The following is a 21,933-nucleotide window of genomic DNA, read 5'->3' on the forward strand; positions in this document are numbered from 1 at the left end:
TATTCGGGACATTCTTATGTTAACTTAAGAGAAACATAGGTTGTATGTATGGTTTCCCATTTCAAGTTTTGTAAATTTATATAATTATGGAATAATTATAGCAATATAACAAGAGATTATATTTAACATTAGCCTATATCATATCCCGGTTTTCTATTTTGCTTGCAGTTTTCTGCTTTTTAATAGCTAGTTAGAACATATTGCTCACCGAGCATTTTGACGTTAGTTGCGCATTTTAAAAGTTTAGAGGTGTTGCGTGTTAGCCTTCACTGCATGCTCATTTTTAATAATACATAGGCTTATGTGTTTAAGTTGCAGTTTCTGTAGACTAAACTAACAGTGCGCGCAGGTACCCAAGAGTACCCAAAAACGGTGTAATTATGGGCGACAACCCTGACTTTGATGACAAAGAAATTAAAGAAGAGAAAAATTGTCTGGATCTGGGGAAAACGAACCCTTCCAAATCCGTGGACTTGGAGGAACAAATTGAATGTACGAGCATCTCGAATGAGGACCAGGACAATAGGCCTACAACTACCACGCGTTTATACAAAAGGAGATGGGTGATGGTGTGCCTTTTCAGCTGTTACTCCCTGTGCAACGCATTTCAATGGATCCAATACGGAATAATCAACAATATTTTTATGAAATTCTACAATGTGGACTCTTTTACCATTGACTGGATGTCAATGGTCTATATGTTGACCTATATTCCCTTTATATGGCCTGTCTCCTGGCTTTTGGACAAAAAGGGACTGCGGCTCATAGCACTGATGGCCACCGCCATTAATTGCCTTGGGACATGGATCAAGGTGGCCAGCGTCAGGCCAAACCTATTTTGGGTGACGATGCTCGGACAGTTTGCAGGCTCCCTATCCCAGGTCTTCATCCTTGGGATGCCCTCCCGCCTGGCATCGGTTTGGTTTGGCTCCGAAGAGGTGTCCACCGCCTGTTCCATCGGCGTTTTTGGGAATCAGGTGAGTTTATTCAAATCAATTTATTGGGGGATTATGAAAGAATGTTGATAATACCTTTTGAGCTGGTGCATGGGGTTGAGCAATCAAGAAACAAACCAGGACCTGTGTCTGAGTGATTGCCCTCCATTTATCATCCCATGGATGCACTATTTGTCTCCACACCACTGAGATAGCTCAAGGAGAATATATTCAGAGATCCTATTTAGTGCAACTTGATAAGAGTGATTATACTTAGATGCGCTGCATATTATTCTCCTTTAGAGGTTGATATTGCTGGTCCTGTAGACTCACTAATCCAGGCGTATAGTGATTTACATGCATAGTGACAAGCATGTCCTAAAAACTGATCTGAGATGATTTTCATAGGCAGTTTCACAGTCACTGCTCCAACAAAGTAGCTTTCCAACCAACCGCAGGCATTTTGTTCTTAGTGAGCTTCTTTGCTGGATTACCTCTTTTCAGAGCTCACTTTTGTATGGACTTTTTAAAAATTCTGACTAAAGTAGCCCTTTGTGATTAAGTGTTTGAGTTGATGACAATTAAATACTAAACATGCTGTTTGAGAATATTTAATCATATTAAATATTTATTTTTTTATGTGCGTGTAATGCGCTGAGTAGGGTGAGGAGTTTTTTCTCCTGCAAGTTCAACTCTACATATTTCCAACCCCCTCCCTTCCAACCTATCCAATCAGTCTCCTGTAAGGATGATCTCTTTGAATATGTATACTTTATTAAAACAATTCGGCTCTCAGGTTTCAAATGTATTCAGACAGACACTGACTTTACAGGTTATACCCTAATGCTAACCTGAAAATCGCAACATTCAAATATTGAAACTCACACCACAGGAACATCCATGAGAAGACATCATGTCAAACCATTTCAATTTTTTCTGTGTAACTTTTTCTCAAATTGCAGCACGTTTCAATATGTCATCACAACATTGAGCATCTCTATAGCTGAATGATGCGCAATAATTTTCAGAAATATTTCTATTATGTTTTCTAATGCAACTCAATGGATCTTGATGTTTCTTGAGAATTCTGTCACTAAGGCAATTTATGGAAATGAAAGAAAAACTCAGAATAAAAGGAAAATATGAAGGCAAGTAAGGGGAAATGACATGGTCCAATTCCGCCATCTTCTGCCAGTACAGTGTATGCAAGGCTACACTTAATCACATACTTAATGCATTAATGCAGCTACTTTTCTACAGGTACAGTGAGGGAAAAAAGTATTTGATCCCCTGCTGATTTTGTACGTTTGCCCACTGACAAAGACATGATCAGTCTATAGTTTTAATGGTAGGTTTGTTTGAACAGTGAGAGACAGAATAACAACAACAAAATCCAGAAAAACGCATGTCAAAAATTTTATAAATTGATTTGCATTTTAATGAGGGAAAATAAGTATTTGACCCCTCTGCAAAACATGACTTAGTACTTGGTGGAAAAACCCTTGTTGGCAATCACAGAGGTCAGACGTTTCTTGTAGTTGGCCACCAGGTTTGCACACATCTCAGGAGGGATTTTGTCCCACTCCTCTTTGCAGATCTTCTCCAAGTCATTAAGGTTTTGAGGCTGACGTTTGGCAACTCGAACCTTCAGCTCCCTCCACAGATTTTCTATGGGATTAAGGTCTGGAGACTGGCTAGGCCACTCCAGGACCTTAATGTGCTTCTTCTTGAGTCACTCCTTTGTTGCCTTGGCCGTGTGTTTTGGGTCATTGTCATGCTGGAATAGCCATCCACGACCCATTTTCAATGCCCTGGCTGAGGGAAGGAGGTTCTCACCCAAGATTTGACGGTACATGGCCCAGTCCATCATCCCTTTGATGCGGTGAAGTTGTCCTGTCCCCTTAGCAGAAAAACACCCCAAAGCATAATGTTTCCACCTCCATGTTTGACGGTGGGGATGGTGTTCTTGGGGTCATAGGCAGCATTCCTCCTCCTCCAAACACGGCGAGTTGAGTTGATGCCAAAGAGCTCCATTTTGGTCTCATCTGACCACAACACTTTCACCCAGTTCTCCTCTGAATGATTCAGTTGTACATAGGCAAACTTCAGACGGCCCTGCGGGCGCTGCAGGATTTCAGTCCTTCACGGCGTAGTGTGTTACCAATTGTTTTCTTGGTGACTATGGTCCCATCTGCCTTGAGATCATTGACCAGATCCTCCCGTGTAGTTCTGGGCTGATTCCTCACCGTTCTCATGATCATTGCAACTCCACGAGGTGAGATCTTGCATGAAGCCCCAGGCCGAGGGAGATTGACAGGTCTTTTGTGTTTCTTTCATTTGCGAATAATCGCACCAACTGTTGTCACCTTCTCACCAAGCTGCTTGGCGATGGTCTTGTAGCCCATTCCAGCCTTGTGTAGGTCTACAATCTTGTCCCTGACATCCTTGGAAGAGCTCTTTGGTCTTGGCCATGGTGGAGAGTTTGAAATCTGATTGATTGATTGCTTCTGTGGACAGGTGTCTTTTATACAGGTAACAAGCTGAGATTAGGAGCACTCCCTTTAAGAGTGTGCTCCTAATCTCAGCTCGTTACCTGTATAAAAGACACCTGGGAGCCAGAAATCTTTCTGATTGAGAGGGGGTCAAATACTTATTTCCCTCATTAAAATGCAAATCAATTTATAACATTTTTGACATGCGTTTTTCTGGATTATTTTGTTGTTATTCTGTCTCTCACTGTTCAAATAAACCTACCATTAAAATTATAGACTGATCATTTCTTTGTCTGTGGGCAAACGTACAAAATCAGCAGGGGATCAAATACTTTTTTTCCCTCACTCTATGTTAAATCGTCGCTCTTTTAAAAATCCTTTATTTACATTTTACAGACGCTCTTATCCAGAGCAACTTACAGGAGCAATTAGGGTTAAGTGCCTTGCTTAAGGGCACATCGACAGATTTTTCACCTAGTCGGCTCAGGGATTAGAACCAGCGACCTTTCGGTTACTGGCACAATGCTCTTACCCACTAAGCTAACTAACTACCTGCCGCTTTATGTAATGTATCCACCACCTGTATTTACGAGGAAATCCGATAAAATATTTTATGAAACAAATAGGCTAGCCTATTATTGATAAAACCTAACATTATACACTTCATACACTCCAGCGGGTGGTGAAGACGTCCCAGTACGTCACTGGGACCGTGCTCCCTCCCATCCAGGACATCTACTCCAAACGGTGCATGAGGAAGGCCAGCAGCGTCATCAAGGACCCCACACACCCCATCCACAAGCTGTTCACTCCCTTACCGTCGGGGAGACGGTATCGGAGCATGAGGTCTGATACCAACAGGCTCAGAGACAGTTTCTATCTACAAGCCTGCTGAACACTTGAACTGGACTGACCACCTGCCCTGACTCTCCACACCATAGCACACATGCACTCACGCGCACACCCACACAGAAATGCACTCATCCATACACACACACACACGCACACACACACACACACACACACACACACACACACACACACACACACACACACACACACATACATTCATGCTAAACACACATCACAACTACCAGACTCTTATTATGATTGCTAAGTACTGCAAAATTGTAATACTTGCCCCTCAATCCCCCCTTCCCCAAACCACATGTAAATATTGGACTATAAATTGTGCCTTCCTGTATTATACTTACGCAAAAAATATATACTGAGCCATTTACTTTATGTTCATATTCTTATCTTTTGTGATTTCTTATTGTTGTTAACCTGCAAGTAAGCAATTTGTTGTACAGTGTATACCATGTGTATTCCATACATACGACTAATAAAACTTGAAACTTTAATTAATTTGATGTAATAAATAGGTCAATGGCTAGATTATATCGAAATAGACTAGATGATATCAAAATACACTTAGGAAAATAAGAAAGACTGAAATCTATCCTAATATTCAGCTATATTTCAAATGGCAGAAACTAAAACATTTTATTTATTTCCTTGATTGCATATGTGGATAAGCTTAATAGTAGGCTTACTTTTTAATGAACAATCTTTACATGGCCTATTTGGAATGCATTTGTAGTTTTGGTCTCAGTTTACATAAAAAGGATGGTGTTGGTCGGGCTTCAAGCTTGCTGTGAAGTTGTTCCTTCTCCTTGTCCGCTAAAAGTTTATGATCAGCAGAAACTATAGGAGCAGTATACCATTGCAATTTTCCACTGTGGTCAATCCCATGAGAGCTATAGACAGCTTTTCTTTTGACCTGAAAAAAATATGGCCTCGGTCTGGCCCTACAATCATATAGACATAATCATAAGATGTGTCTTGTGTTTAGTTGAAAAATGTACACAGGTAGACATATAGCCCACAATAAGTAGAACACAACTCATCGTTTTATGATAGGCTACATTATATAGCAGTGGTGCCTGGAGAAGTGGGTATACTCTAATTTTGCCCAAAATTTCCCAAACAGTTCGCCCGGTGAAGGAAAGGCGCCCTGTGTGAAAAATTCTATGACAAACTGTGACATACACTCTGAATGACCTAAAATGATCAATCCCATATTGGTCTTTCACAGTCAGGCCAACCCAAGCTGTACTGTGCAAGTACGCTAATAGTAGGACTACTATTGAAATAGATAGATGAGGCTGTCAACTGAGTCAGAAATACACAGGTTTCAGATTTGTTCTTTTTTTTCTTCAGGTTTTCACTTTAAAAATCACACTTTTCTAATAGAAAAACAACAAAATTGGATGTTGTAAGTCCACAACAATACTTAAACCACATCTGGGGACCACTTTTGAGGTCTGGGAAAAATCAAAGCAATTTTGATTTTTTATTGTAGTTACCCTTTAATTCAACTGTGCAGGCACCTAGCACTGTTGTTTGGTTAGCTGTGTTTCTGTAGCGCACATGAGATGGAGTTTGCAAAATGACCACTGGATTGATGCCAGTGGTGGAAAAAGTACCCAATTGTCATACTTGAGTAAAAGTAAAGATAACTTAATAGAAAATGAAAGCCACCCAGTAAAATGCTACTTGAGTAAAAGTCTAAAAGTATTTGGTTTTAAATATACTTAAGTATCAAAAGTGAATGTAATTGTTAAAATATACTTAAGTATCAAAAGTAAAAGTAAAAGTATAAATCATTTCAAGTTCCTTATATTAAGCAACCCAGATTTTCTTGGAGGCGTGATTTTAGACTAGTGTAACCAACACACAGGATGCATAACCCAGGTCTCCTGTGCTCAAGAAAAGCATAGGGCTGCTAAGCTGAAGCCTAGGCATTGACTCAGGGAGCCAATACAACTCTTTAGGTCTCAGGCAATGTTAGGCCTACTCATCATTCATGTGTGGTAACTGAACCACCTCTGTTACAATTCCCCATCCTTTGACCTCCTCTTCCTCACAGAAACCCATCTGAGCCACGGCACAAATATGACTGACAAGGTTCGAACAAGGGTCACATCAGAAGAGCACATTAGTTCGCTAAACCAAAGCCTATAGCCAATGTAACTCTTCAGGTATCAGGCAATGTTACTCATCATGTAAACAACTAACCAGGAAGAAGTGGTTTGGTGACCACGCACGTGATGAGTAACTTTGCCTAGTGTTGAGTAACTTTGCCTGAGACCAGAAAATTTGAATTGGCTCCCCAAGATAAATTGCCTATAGGCTTTGGCTTAGCTAAAATGTATTTGTGGTGTACAGTACAGGACACCAGGTTCGAACCCCTAGGCTACCTGGCAAAAATGTTTGCTCGCGAGCCTAACTCATGGGCAACGATGCACCAGGCCAGCTAGTTAACATTAGCATACTACATCTAGCTACATGTTGAACTTCCATCGTCTCAGGCCAGGGGCACAATGTATGAATTTATGGTTGGATCAGAATCGCCGTTATAATCATTGGCCAGTACGGAGATTTACGGAAAAGTCCAAATCAAAGCTGAGCTCACTCAGTTTAACTCAATGCTGATTGGCTATTATTAATTTTTTTTAAATATCAAGGGAGGCCAAATGCTCACTGGTTTCCCTTGTATTCAATGCTACAGGCGGCAATAATGTCATACTCTTTTTTACTAGACAGCATCATAGATACGCTATACATACTGAGACAGAGGGGCGCCGTTTTGTTCGCTCGGATGCTTTCCCCGGTGAGATACATTCAACCTCTTGCAAATTGAAGGACATTTATGAAACACAGAGAGACGAAAGATAAAATATATCTATTTGTATCTTTTTTCTTGGTAACTTTTTTGGGGAAGCCTGGCTTCCCTTGGCATCCATGAATACACGCCACTGACCATTTGCCATTTTCTGTTTACCATTTACCATGTCTGTTTACAGTTTCCAATTCTCAGTTAATCATTTTTAATTTTAATTTGAATGTTCATTGTGGTATGAATCATTTACACTGATGTTTGTGTTGTATATTGTGCTGTTTGTGTTGTGTAGTGTTGAGGACTGTTTGTGCCGTGTAGTGTTGAGGACTGTTTGTGTTGTGTAGTGTTGAGGACTGTTTGTGTTGTGTAGTGTTGAGGACTGTTTGTGCCGTGTAGTGTTGAGGACTGTTTGTGTTGTGTAGTGTTGAGGACTGTTTGTGTTGTGTAGTGTTGAGGACTGTTTGTGCCGTGTAGTTTTGAGGACTGTTTGTGTTTTGTAGTGTTGAGGACTGTTTGTGTTGTGTAGTGTTGAGGACTGTTTGTGCCGTGTAGTGTTGAGGACTGTTTGTGCCGTGTAGTGTTGAGGACTGTTTGTGCCATGTAGTGTTGAGGACTGTTTGTGCCATGTAGTGTTGATGACAGTTTGTGCCGTGTAGTGTTGAGGACTGTTTGTGTTGTGTAGTGTTGAGGACTGTTTGTGCCGTGTAGTGTTGAGGACTGTTTGTGTTGTGTAGTGTTGAGGACTGTTTGTGCTGTGTAGTGTTGAGGACTGTTTGTGTTGTGTAGTGTTGAGGACTGTTTGTGTTGTGTAGTGTTGAGGACTGTTTGTGTTGTGTAGTGTTGAGGACTGTTTGTGCCGTGTAGTGTTGAGGACTGTTTGTGTTGTGTAGTGTTGAGGACTGTTTGTGTTGTGTAGTGTTGAGGACTGTTTGTGCCGTGTAGTGTTGAGGACTGTTTGTGTTGTGTAGTGTTGAGGACTGTTTGTGTTGTGTAGTGTTGAGGACTGTTTGTGTTGTGTAGTGTTGAGGACTGTTTGTGCCGTGTAGTGTTGAGGACTGTTTGTGTTGCCACATTGCTGCACAATTGTTGTATGATGTCTTAGTTCAGGTATCTCTGGCAGTCTGTTTAATATCTATTAAACCCAGCAATTAAGACGTTTTTAACTGGCGCTCTGACTCTCAGTGCAGAGGGGATCCTCATTTCTGGTCTGTGAAAGACATTAGGATAATTGTATATGGAGGTTATTTGTATACCTGAGGTCAAAACATTGCATTATTTTGAAACATGAGAGGAAACCTTTGTCATTATGAGTGGAGGTCTCAGGGTTTCTCTTTCTGCACTAGCAGGTGCTGTGACAGAAGTTCACAACCATTTTTCTCATGCTGCCGAACTGGACGTACAGTAGTAGTGGCATATGGGAGTCTCTTCACGCCCATATCTCTGGCTATTCCTGAAAAGAGACTACATTTAGTGACATTTTCACAAGTGACCTGACCTCATAACTTCTAGCATCATGTTTTTACTGGATCATGAAATGACACAATAATACTGCAGCATCCAATACAAAACATGGTTTCATGGTCGACTTTATTATACATATTCTTTGCCAATTTTGTCAGTACATGCTCTACCATTTGAGGTCAGGGCTGATAATAACAAAGATTGAAAATAAAGGTTTGAGTTTATGCCCTGTTGAGGTAATTCTCAAGACAGATGATGTAATGTGATCTGGCATTAGAAGACCCTATTTATATGGCACAAACACTGAGGCTCTGCCCCAATAACTCGAATCAAATCAAATACATGTTTATTTGTCAAATGCGCCAAATACAACAGGTGTAGACTTTGAGTTTATTTTTATTTTTACAGCGACAGTGCACATTAATCAACGTTTCAGTAAAAAGGCCGGTTTTAGCCAGCCGGCTAACTTTCAACCGCAGTGCCAGGGCAGGTTATTAAAAACTATTACAATAACAATCCAGACAAACAATGAGCAGTGAGCCATGCAGAGCAACACAGGACAAGCAACACGTAGCACGCAGACAGAGCAACACATGACAAGCAACACGTAGCACGCAGACAGAGCAACACAGGACAAGCAACACGTAGCACACAGACAGAGCAACACAGGACAAGCAACACGTAGCACGCAGACAGAGCAACACAGGACAAGCAACACGTAGCACGCAGACAGAGCAACACAGGACAAGCAACACGTAGCACGCAGACAGAGCAACACAGGACAAGCAACACGTAGCACGCAGACAGAGCAACACAGGACAAGCAACACGTAGCACGCAGACAGAGCAACACAGGACAAGCAACACGTAGCACGCAGACAGAGCAACACATGACAAGCAACACGTAGCACGCAGACAGAGCAACACAGGACAAGCAACACGTAGCACACAGACAGAGCAACACAGGACAAGCAACACGTAGCACGCAGACAGAGCAACACAGGACAAGCAACACGTAGCACGCAGACAGAGCAACACAGGACAAGCAACACGTAGCACGCAGACAGAGCAACACAGGACAAGCAACACGTAGCACGCAGACAGAGCAACACAGGACAAGCAACACGTAGCACACAGCAATAGCACAAAAAGCAACAAAACAAAATACATAAAAGCAATGAAGTGTTTACACACCTCACAAGCTACAGACAACTTTAACGTGAAATGCTTACTTACAAGCCCTTTCCCAACAATGCAGAGTTAAAAAGTAAACATGTAAAAAGCACTATAAAATTACAATAACGAGGCTATATACAAGGAGTACCGGTACCGAGTCAATGTGCAGGGGTACTCTGACCTAACTGCTGGATATCACAAGAAGGTCATATGAGGAGCAGGTGCATCTTTTCTTTAGGTCTATTGTAGAATATTTGGATTGTGTATGTTCATTCACCACTGGTGAGCTGGCCGGGCAGGTCATGTAGTACAGTGGTTCCCAAACTGTGGGGCGTGCCCCCTAGGGGGAGCATGAGGGGTCGGCAGGGGAACTCAGTCCGGCTTTCAACTTACTCTTGAAAGTTGTAATAGTAGAATGCACAAGGTGCAATTTCGAAATTGGGTAGTGCATCATCGGTTCCTCTTGTCATGTTAGTCATTGCATACCTTAGAGAGATATTTATAACTTGTCAGGATTGTACAGATCAACTAGCCCATGTCAGCTAACGTGTTTTTATTTAGGTTTTTTAGCCTATAGATATAGTTATAATGTTTTTGTCACTCAAATATCACATTAATACACATTAGACATGGCAAAATGTATAGAATTGCACGAAAATTTGCTTTAAAATTGCAACATTTTCATTGCACTCCATGACAAAATGTGTATAATTGCAGGAAATTAGCTTTAAACCTGCAAAATTCTCTCTACCAACAAGAGGGGTGTGAACAGTTTGTGTCATGAACAGTGCTTGTGCCCATAGAAATAGACACGTGCGCGGGATGTTCCCTAATGCTGGAAGGGGGGCCCCGAGTGAAAAAGTTTGGGAGCCCCTGATGTAGTACAGTAAAAACATAGAAGGTATAGTCTAAGCGTAGGGTACTATGAGTCTCACATGGTCAAGAACGTAAATATAAGTTTGCATCATCTCCACTGTTGTTCAAGCCCAAGTCCCTGACATAAGAGCTTGAGTGTGACTTGAGCGTGAGGCAGGGGGATAACAAATCTGCATCACAAAAAAAAAGCAAAGCAGGAAGTTATTTTAAATATGTCAGATGTGTTTTCTTTTATGCCTCAAATCCCTTTTTTAGTGCCTTGGTTATGATGCTTTTCCCTTAATAACATTGTTTTATATGTGTGTGGAGGTGTGAGGGGAGGAGTCATTGAATGATCATGTATTTTTGTCTCCCTCACTCACAGTTGGGCATTGCCATTGGCTTCCTGGTGCCGCCCATCCTCGTGCCAAATGTTGACAATATAGACGAGCTGGCATACCACATCAGCATCATGTTCTACATCACTGCTGGAGTGGCCACCGTGATCTTCATCCTCGTGGTCTTCAGTAAGTCCTGAGGGAAAATGGACAATCTTATGCACAGTACATCCTATGGCTAACACATAGAGTTGGCCAGTAGAGGTACTCCTTCCTAAGCTCATCCCAATTATAACATATAACTCTTTCAGTCATTATGAGCCTTGAGATGTTGAATTCATTATAATGCCAGTATGAGGTGCCAGTATTACCTCTCCCCTAACATTGTCTATGTCACAACAACTCATAGAAAACTCAAAGAGATTTGGTGTCCGACTTGCTTCATTGTAAGATTATTTAAATGGGGACACAGAGCTCTGCTATGGCAGTTTGAATACAATTACATTGCAGCATTGCATCTCCAGGGCTTACCATTGGGTCTGCAGTTCTGTAGTCTTCTGTCCTGGATATCTATTTGTCCCTGGCTGTCATGTTCTCCTGGCAGTGTTGGTGGATAGGTCAGCAGTCTCAGGGATTAGTGCGTGTTGAGATGTGCTCTGAACAGACCACTTAACGTCTCTTCACTCACTCGCTGTGGATGCCGCAGGGCTTCAATCGCTGTAATTGACCGAGATCCCTTTAGATGTGATATTAAAACGGAGTAGGGACGTTGAGAGGTATAATATAGAATCATTCCTTTGCCCCCCTAGGCTCTGTTTAATGACTATGACACTTTCTCGGAGTGATGACATGGTAGAATAGATAGAGAAGTATTCACATGAGTCACATGAACTTCAGTAAGCTATGTTTGTCCAGTGTTCATGACTTCTGCAATTACCCTCAGTGAAAACTGCTGAACTGCCTTTTAAAATAATTTTTATTTCAACATACAAACCAGGTTATCCCACTTCTGTTTTGGGGCCTCCCATGTTTTGTTGAAAGAGGCACATTGGGCAAGCTTAGACATGGAACCTGGCCTTAGAAGAAGAAAAGAGATTCACTGCCTGACCAGACATCTTTGATCTCTTCTTGACTATTGGGAAATAAAACTCTCCTCCGGTGTCAGCAGACGGTATTGAGTAGCGACTTAACAAATTGATCAAACTGAACACTGGATAAGACAAGGCCCTTTCTATCTCCCCAGACTGCCCTGAGGGAACATATAAGTATGTTTACAGCCTGTAGCCCTCTAGTTCTGGATCAGTAAACCGGATAATCTTGCAAGAAAATTCAGAGTCAACCCAGGGGCGCAACTTTCACTGGGGGTGGGGGAACATGTCCCCCCCCCACATTCTGAAATTGCATTTTTGTCCCCCCCCAGTTTTATAATTGGAATGTGATACAAAACGAGGCAACGTGTGCTTTAGGACCATGCGGACGCCTCCGAGTGGTCAGGTAGGCTAAAAGTATGTCACCCCCACTTCTAAAACCAAAGTTGTGCCCCTGAGACAACCTATACCTCTCTTGGCAAGGTCCGCTGGATCCAACCCATGGCAACTTCACCCTGGTCACATGATTAACCCGGCCACACCCTCTGCGGCCCCCCTCAACATGCCAACATTCAGGCTACTGACAAGGCCGGTGGACAATGTTTTGCTGCACTTTCACACTCAACCAAATGAAACTGGAGCCATGGGTGGAGGCTGTGGGCAGATAGAGGCCTGGCCAGCAACACTGGTGCACTGAGGGGATAGGATGTTGCATGTTTTCTTTATTTCCTACCACTATAGCTATAGGTTTTCTCACTCAGATAACACACTGAGGGTCACAGCTAAGTGGTTGATCTCACCTCAAACTGTTACTATATTTATCTTGAGACTTTGTATTCAAGATTTCTTTATTCTGATAACGATGCTGATACATACCGTATGTTCCAGTCTGTAAGTCTTAAAAAAACAGGAATCTGTTTTTCAAAGGCGCTGAGAGATATTTGATATTTGATGTCAGTTGTTATCAATTGTGTATGTATAAAGGTGTGGTTAATCAAACAGGTAAGGTAGGTCGCAGTGTGCTGATGTAGTGGCTGTACTGTATGTGTCACCCATATGTGGCTAGGACTCACTGTAAGCTGGGTTCTGTAAGATGCAGTATCTGATACCCATTGAAGCCCTCTGTTAGCTGGGTGCTGTAAGATATCTGATACCTATTGAAGCCCTCTGTTAGCTGGGTGCTGTAAGATATCTGATACCTATTGAAGCCCTCTGTTAGCTGGGTGCTGTAAGATATCTGATGCCTATTGAAGCCCTCTGTTAGCTGGGTGCTGTAAGATATCTGATGCCTATTGAAGCCCTCTGTTAGTTGGGTGCTGTAAGATATCTGATGCCTATTGAAGCCCTTTGTCAGCTGTACAGATAGGTGGAGTAGAGGCTAGTTGATGTATGGGTCTACTCCTGCCCCAGTGAGCTGATCTCTCCTCCCCTTCTCAGACTGAACGTTGGAGCTGGACTCTCCAGCATGGCTATTGTTGAATCACTGATTGACTGACTCACTCTGGGGAGCACCAGGGATGTGGAGGAAGAGAGGGGCCCTTGATAGGACAAACAGTTACTGGTGCATTTCATCTCTCCAACTTCTTATGGTGTTATTATCTCTTCAGTCTTCAGGCGAATTCTCAGACATGCATAATCTCTCCATCGTTCTCTCATTCTCTTTCTCACTCTTTCTCTCTCGCTCTTTTAGAGATAGGCCCGGTTTATTGCCTTGGCTGTGCTGTACCGAACTAGCTGGCTGTGACTTTGGCCCCTCCTGTCCTACAGTCCCCCAAAGCTCTTCGACTGCCTGTGACTGCCCTGCCTCCTACTGAGCTCAGGTGTCTGTGTTGATTGAAAGGCGCACAGATGGTGGGATGTTAGAGGTCATGGGATGGCCATTGGCCTTTCACTTATTTGTTGCTATCACCAGCTTATTTGAGTGACTGCTGCTAGTTTTTCTTGGGGGGACAAACGAGGGGGAGGATTGGCTTGTGATTGGATCCAATTTTAACATTTTCTTTTAAAGGGCTCTGACAGTTGTGCAACTTCAGAATCTACATCCGACCCTTTTCTAATATATTTTGGGTGTGTCTAGATCATGTATGTTGAGATAACACACATTTAGGTGTGTCTATGATTGGTGTTGTTTGTGGAATATTTGTATAGGAATTAATGGTCCAGTGTTATGGGAATTGCATACAAACTTCTACATTACAGTATATCAGCATTATCACATTATCATTACCGGTTCTGCATCTGTGTCCAACAGTGTTCCAAGAGAAGCCGGAAATCCCTCCCACCCTGGCTCAGGTCCAGGCCAGGAGCATCCCTCCAGAGCAGTACTCCTACATGGCCTCTATCCTGAGACTGCTGCGTAACCTACCCTTCATGCTCCTCGTCATCAGCTATGGTGGGTCCTATTCACCCTCAATCACCCTCAAATCACACCCATGTCTACCATCAAGGCTGGTCAGATCAAAGCTTGTTGTGTGGGTGATGCCCCAGACCTCATCTTATACACACACATGGCCTCACAGCAGAATTACCCCTCTTTGAAGTACACTGTGCACTATCCATTAGTCTATACTTTGTGTCCCCTGAATGAGTTCAAGTAAGGTGAACTCACTTACAAATGTAAATATGAACAACGTGGATGCTGTTGCATTATCACAGTGAAAGGTGACAGGTGTATGAAAACATGTACCTAGCATCAGAATATAACCATCTGAAGATAACATCTGTTAGGGTCTTAAAGCCAGATCAATAGATCAATAGGTCATTATCAGTTTGTGCAGAGATACGTGAATATATCTCTTACTATGTTTTTGTATCCAGCACACTGTACATGTGTACATCCAAAGGTCTTTTTGAGGATTTTAGGTTTATTGTCAGATTCTTAGGGTTTAAAGGTCACAGTCCTTGTAGTTAATGGTTAACTTAATGAAGATGTGCAATGGTAGCGTTACATAAAAGTGTTGCCTCAGGTCAGCTTAGCCTGATTCAGTTTTTACTGAATTGTTGGCTGCCGTGGCTGTCCCATCTCAATATAAACAATGACATAAATGCTAGAGTTTAACTATTACTTATGTCATGCCCTTTAACTGTTTGGAAATATGAAGTTTTACTTGTTTAGATTTCATTTTTTAAATGTTATTTGTTATTAACATTGTTTACCCTTTGATGTGGCAAATAAGGATTTTCAGAAATAAGACAACAAACCTTAAGGGCAAAGCTGTCCTAACCAATTAAATATTGAGTGACACACCACAATTTATGTCAAAGTCAAATAGTCTCTCCTTTGCACTAGTGTAGTAGTAGACTGGCTAAGGGCCAAGTATGGGTTCCATGTGTGTGTCTGCCAGGCTTCCTTTAGGACAGGGCCAGTGAAACCCAAACACAGCATCCCATCTGGATCCCCCTGCTTTCCCTGCAGGCCTCCTCGCTCAGACTAAAGAAAGACCTGCTCCTCTGCAGACTAGAGCTCCTGTAAAATACAGCCTTGTCTCGGAGTACAGAAACAGAACTAACATGTTTCCTGATGTTTTCTGCAGGGCTGAATGTCGGTTGTTTCTATGCTGTTTCCACACTGTTGAACCGGATGATTATTGAGCATTATCCAGTAAGTCTCACCTGAATCTTATCACAACCAAACCAACATAGTCTGCATAAGTCCCTCTGTGGTCATGACCTTCAGTTATATCCTCAATTACTGTATTCAAGGAAGATCTTGAGATGTTACCTCCCCAATAAGTAAAACATGTAAATGTGTAGTCTATAATTAAGGGTATTTTCTAGACTAAAGACACAATTCTATAGCCCCAAAAAAGATAACTGGGGTCTAAGAGATAACTAGTACCATGTTGTAGTAGCAAGTAGGCTCACCCCAGATAAGATAACTGAAGGGCGTGAGAGGGTCAGGATGTCAAATGTTAGACTGCAGAAAGACCAATTCTGTCATGTTCACCTCCACAGGGTGAAGAGGTGAATGCTGGGAGAATTGGCCTCACCATTGTCATTGCGGGGATGGTGGGGTCCCTCATATGTGGGATCTGGTTGGACAAGACCAAAACCTACAAGTAAGATACTCCAAGGAACACTTGAGAGAACACAATACTTGACTAAAAACACACATTATTGCATGCAGCATTATGCTCCTAGATACAATAGCTTTTTTGTGTGACTTTGATCACTGAGTGGCCTTTTGGGCCCTAAGCGAGATTTGGTTGGGGGGCCGCCCCCACCTCGCTGGGAAAACATTTTAGTGCCCCCCCTCTTGATGGCTGAGAAAACGTTTTAAGTGAATGTCCTGCAATTCTACACATTTTGCCATGTGGTGTAGAGAAAATGTTACAGTTTTAAAGCAAGTTTTCTGCAATTCTATACATTTTGACATGGGATGTAAAGAAAATGATGCCATTTTATTTTTTGAAAAATCATGCAATTCTACTAATTTTGCCATGGGGCAGAGCGTAAAATTGGCCGTTTAACAGCTAATTTCCTGCAATTCTACCCATTTTGTAATAACTTATGCCATGATAAAATCAATGTGGGCCCCCTGGAGGTCAGGGCCCCTGGGCACGTGCCCTGCGTGCCCGGTCGGTATAAGGCCATGATTAATACAACTTTAGAGAGCTGGCTAGACTTACCAATCTGAAATGGCTTATTGACTGACTGTCAGTGACTGACATAACAAGATAAAAACTGCTGATGCACAACCAAATTTCAAAATTGCACCTTGTGTATTCTAGTAACAGTAAGTTGAGACCCTGACTGAGTTCCTAAAAAAACTAAAACGATTTGGTTGGGGGCCCCCTAGTGGCACTTATGCCCAGGGCTCAGTGGCCCTTCCTTAGTACTAAGTAACTAAATAAGGTCCCCAACTTAGACAGATACACATTGTAATAGTGTGGCTGTAGCTGGTTGCTGACAAGGCTGCTGACTAATCTTTTGTCTGATGACACCAGAAAATTCCCAGGAATTGGCTTTATAATCCTCTCAAGCTTTTTTGTCACGCTCTGTGATCAAGTCAGTCAAGCTCTGTGTTGAAAGAGGTCCAGTAACTGCTGATGAGTTAGTTAATAAGATAAGATAAGAGCTGTTAAGGTCCCACTGCTCATCTCTTATTTGAGAACCTTTGCCCTTTTTAATTAGTGATTAAAATGTGATTTGCCTTGGGTACAGATAACTATTGTGTACAGATAAAGACTAGTTCATACAGCTCTCATGCTCAAGCAGTAGCCAGATTCACTGTATCTACTTAAGCTTACTCATACATATAATATCCCAAAATCATATCCTTCATTAAAAAACTATCCATAGCATAGGTTGACAAGGTAACAATCAGTAATGTTGTGATACTCTCTTGAGCTCCGGGTTATAAAAACAATAAACCCAATATGACCTTGGATGGGCTGGGCTCTTGCTTCTGTCATTAGCCACTCTAAAGGAAGCACTTTCTGCATGAATGCCTTTTAAATCTCTCATTCAAAGGCAGATTAGTTATTTTAGATTAGTTATTTTTGTTGGAAGTGGAAACCATTGAAGTTCTGGAGGAACTAAGTGTTGTATCTGATGCCTCTCCCTGCATATCCGAGCTGACAAGCTTTAGCTATGAATCCTCTCAGCTGAAGTACTGGCCTCAGGCACCATAGAGAATGGTGCCTGAGAGGAAGTCTCTATCCTTGAAACGCATCTATATACAGATGTAGGATCTTAATTTGAGCCAGTTTGCTACAGCAGGAAAATAATCCTGCAGAAACAGGAAATGTGAATTATTATATGGATTATAATTGATGGACATTTTTTGTAGGGGTTGATACATTTTTCATTAGGGCAAATCAAGTCTGGGAAAGGGAAAGGGAAAGGGGGATGGATACCTAGTCAGTTGTACAACTGAACGCATTCAACTGAAATGTGTCTTCCGTATTTAACCCAACCCCTCTGAATCAGAGAGATGCGGGGGGCTGCCTCAATCGACATCCATGTCATCGGCGCCCGGGGAACAGTGGCTGACATTTTAAAGTGGAGATTACAAACTTGAGAAGCCTTCCTGCTGTGTAGGAAAATTATCAGTAACAAAAGAGTGATCAAGTTAAGATGCTACATCTGCTGACGTCATTAATGCAGTCATTCAGACATCGGCACAGACAATGTCCAATTCCGTTTGACCTCCTTTCTATTTGTTTTGGTCAAATAACACAGGCCGTTGTTTCTCACCACAGAGCAGTCATTCATCAAACACCTTCTGACCTGATCATGAACAAACAATGAATCAACTATGTAGTAATTTTAGGTGATACCCAACTTTACACATCAGGGAATGCTATAACAACAGCAGTGGCAGTACCAAGTGTTTACCTGCCAACCTAGCCTCCTAACTCCCACTTCACACCCAGGAGACAGTTATCTAAATAGGACTAATCGTAGCAAAACATGCTCAGCATTTAATGTCCAACAAGATATTGTAGCCTATAGCTTTTGCGACTCCAGGAGAAGAGTAATAGCGGAGCGGCTTGCATAATTGTGCACAGGCTCATCTGGAAAAGAGAGGCTATGTGTAGCTGAAGAAGCTCATTCATATTAGCTCATTTGTTGGCTAAACATTAGGCCTAATACGGCAGTAAATGTATTATCTCCAGACAATGTGATCACACCATTGCATGCTTTCTCTCCTTTCAAACTCCCCACCAGTTATTTTGGCTGAAGACAGATAGCCTACTAGTGATTTGCAGTTTAAGTTAGAAACGCATGCATATTAACCCATCATTTAGTAGCTAAATATAAGGGCCTTTAAAAATGGAGCTGTCAAGAAAAAAAGATGCAATGGCAGATACGGTGTGTGTGTTTCCCCATGCATTTCTGTGACAATAGACAATAACAGCTCAAGGACAGAACTACATACATTTAAATGGAGAGAATAAATGCATTAAAAGCATTTCTGTGAAGCTTTGTGATTGACAAGGGCAAGTTTGATGTCGGACAACAATAGAATGTTCATTATTTAAGATGAAAGGCAACGATTTATACTGAGGCGTTGGCGGGACTTTTAAACATAATACTGCATTCATTACTACCTCGGTTAGCGGAAATAAAAGTACAGGCTTTATGACCGGCAATACCTTTCAAATATAAAGAAAAGGTGGTAAAAAGTTGATGGCATGGTAAAGTTGGCGACTTTTCGTCTTGGTATGAAAGGGATATATAACACAATATGTTATGAGGGTGAAAATTGTTTCCCCAAATTCTTCACATGCCATTTGAATAAATTCAGCCAAAGCAGTCAACCCAGATTTCTGTTATTGACACTCCCTTCCTCATACCTCCATGTGTGTGAGAGACAAAGGACTAAGTTGTATTAACAACAACAGCTGAGTGGAGCAATGTTTCATGCGTGGTTGTACAGGAAGAGCTTCACCATAGTAAGCCTGTTGGTGTAGGCCAGAATGTGCCAGAGTTTTGATAAGGGGGTCTTAGATGGTCAGGAATCTTGTTTTTCCTCTCATAGAGGATGGGATGGGAGGTGTTAACAGTGAAGCCACAGCCAGCCTCATCAAACAGTTCTGCATACTATTTCAGAACCTCAACTGGTTACTGGTGCTGTATGTAGGCCTACCACAGAGTGTTGCAGGACTGGAACTTTTCTGAAGTGCTTTGTGAAACTTATGTAAAAGCAATATCCAGATAAGATGAATACATTGCAGACTCATTCAAATCCCATATGGGATATACAGCAATGTTGACGTGTCCTTGAGCAATGCACCAAATCAAACCGCTTATAAAAATGTAGTTAGTACATTTCTGTTTACACCAACATACAGTACATTTCATACAGGCAAAACCCAGAACAAAACAAACATATATTATTATTTTCCTCTCTCCCCAGACAGACTACCCTGACTGTATATCTTCTGTCCTTCGTGGGAATGGTGGTCTATGCCTTCACCCTCAACTTAGGCCACCTATGGGTAGTGTTTGTAATGTCGGGGGCTCTAGGGTAAGAGTGAACAAACACTATGACCATACACAATGATGTTTGTGAATTATTTGCATTTACTAGCTATTCCACCTTTAGCATGTCAGTTGTAATGTGGGGTGGACTAGGTTTCCTGCCCTGGTCACACTGCATGCTATTTACATTGCAAACGGCCTCCTTGCTCTTTAAACAGCCACTCTGTGGGAAGAGACAGACAATATCTTAAAATGCTGAGTAGTTGTGTTCAAAGACTGTTTAACATCAAGTGTAGTGGGAGACAAGTCCATTTAAATGATTCTGTGCAACATTAATTATTTTCCCCTGGAGTTTAATAAGTATTTTATTATTTGTTAATTGATGTATAAAGGATATGAACAAGGTGAAGGTTTAAAAGGGTGTGCTAGAGTAATGCCCTCAGAAGAGATTTGGCTGTGGAGTAGATTTGTTATTTCTCTCAGCAGGCATGAAATGTTAAAAGTGCTGCTCTTTAGTTTGAGTAAAAACAACACTGATAAACCTCCTATGTCTTCAGGTTCTTCATGACTGGGTACCTGCCGCTTGGCTTTGAGTTTGCTGTGGAGCTGACCTTCCCAGAGTGTGAGGGCACCTCCTCAGGCCTGCTCAACTGTTCAGCTCAGGTAACAGAGATCATACTTTGGGATCATATTCACCATCGAAGTAGTACATCTAGGTTTGTTGTATGCATGAAGTCTATGTATGAACTCAATGAATTTTATGCACGCTTTGACAATAACAACATCGTGCCGGGTGTGAGAGCCACCACCAACCCAGAAGATTTGGTGATCTCGCTCTCCAAGGCCGAAGTGAGTCCAGTCTGTAATCCCCACATGTTTTAAGATGACTACCATCATTCCTGTTCCTAAGAACTCTAAGGCTTCATGCCACAATGACTACCGCCCTGTAGCACTCACATCTGTAATCATGAAGTGCTTTGAGAGGCTGGTTATGCCACACATCAACTCCATCATCCCAGACACCCAAGACCCCCTCCAATTTGTATACCGCCCCAACAGTTCCATAGACGACGCAATCTCAATTGCACTCCACACTGCCCTCACCCACCTAGATAAGAGGAAACCCTATGTGAGAATGCTGTTCATTGACTATAGCTCAGCGTCAGGAAGATCCTGGACTTCCTGACGGGCCTACCCCAGGTGGTGAGGGTAGGCAACATCACCTCTGCTCTGCCTCAACACGGGGCCCCACAGGGGTGTGTCCTTAGTCCCCTCCTGTACTCCCTGTTCACCCACGACTGCGTGGCCATGCTCGACCCCCAACACCATCATCAAGTTTGCTGATGACACGACGTTGGTAGGCCTGATCACCGGCGATGATGAGACAGCCTACAGGGAGGAGGTCAGTGACCTGGCAGTGTGGGGGCGGAACAACAACCTCTCCCTCAATGTCAGTAAGACCAAGGAGCTGATCGTGGACTACAGGAAATGGGGGGGGGGGCAGCACGCCCCCATCCACCTCGATGGGGCTGCAGTGGAGCAGGTCGAGAGCTTAAAGTTCCTCTGTGTCCAAATCACTAAGAACTTAAAATGGTCCACACACGCGCACAGTCGTGAAGAAGGCGCAGCACCGCCTCTTCCCTCTCAGGGGGTTGAAAAGGTTTGGCATGGGCCCCCAAATCCTCAAAAAGTTATACAGCTGTACCATTGAGAGCATCTTGACTGGCTGGATCACTGCTTGATATGGCAATAGCACCGCCCTAGATTGCAGGGCGCTACAGATGGTGGTGCGGACAGCCCAGTACATCACTGGGGCCGAGCTCCCTGCCATCCAGGACCTCTATATCAGGCCTTATGAAAGGAAGGCCTGGGAAATCGTTAAAGACTCCAACCACCAAAGCCATATAATGTTCTCTCTGCTTCCGCACGGCAAGCGGTATCTGTACATCAGGTCTGACACCAACAGGCTCCTGAA

General features: G+C 42.5%; 1 protein-coding gene across 1 annotated transcript in view; it reads left to right on the plus strand.

Moving 5' to 3' along the window:
• LOC121544906 (feline leukemia virus subgroup C receptor-related protein 2-like) overlaps positions 1-21,933 on the plus strand; it is a 27,055-nt gene continuing 5,122 nt past the window's right edge. The window contains exons 1-7 of the mRNA XM_041855145.1: positions 1-977; positions 10,989-11,130; positions 14,281-14,421; positions 15,563-15,630; positions 15,984-16,087; positions 19,894-20,004; positions 20,516-20,621. Of these exons, the coding sequence (XP_041711079.1) occupies positions 381-977; positions 10,989-11,130; positions 14,281-14,421; positions 15,563-15,630; positions 15,984-16,087; positions 19,894-20,004; positions 20,516-20,621 (1,269 nt within the window). The 5' untranslated portion in view covers positions 1-380. The remainder of the gene's footprint in view (positions 978-10,988; positions 11,131-14,280; positions 14,422-15,562; positions 15,631-15,983; positions 16,088-19,893; positions 20,005-20,515; positions 20,622-21,933) is intronic.

Source organism: Coregonus clupeaformis, chromosome 29 (assembly GCF_020615455.1).
Source record: "Coregonus clupeaformis isolate EN_2021a chromosome 29, ASM2061545v1, whole genome shotgun sequence".
Lineage (NCBI taxonomy): Eukaryota > Metazoa > Chordata > Actinopteri > Salmoniformes > Salmonidae > Coregonus > Coregonus clupeaformis.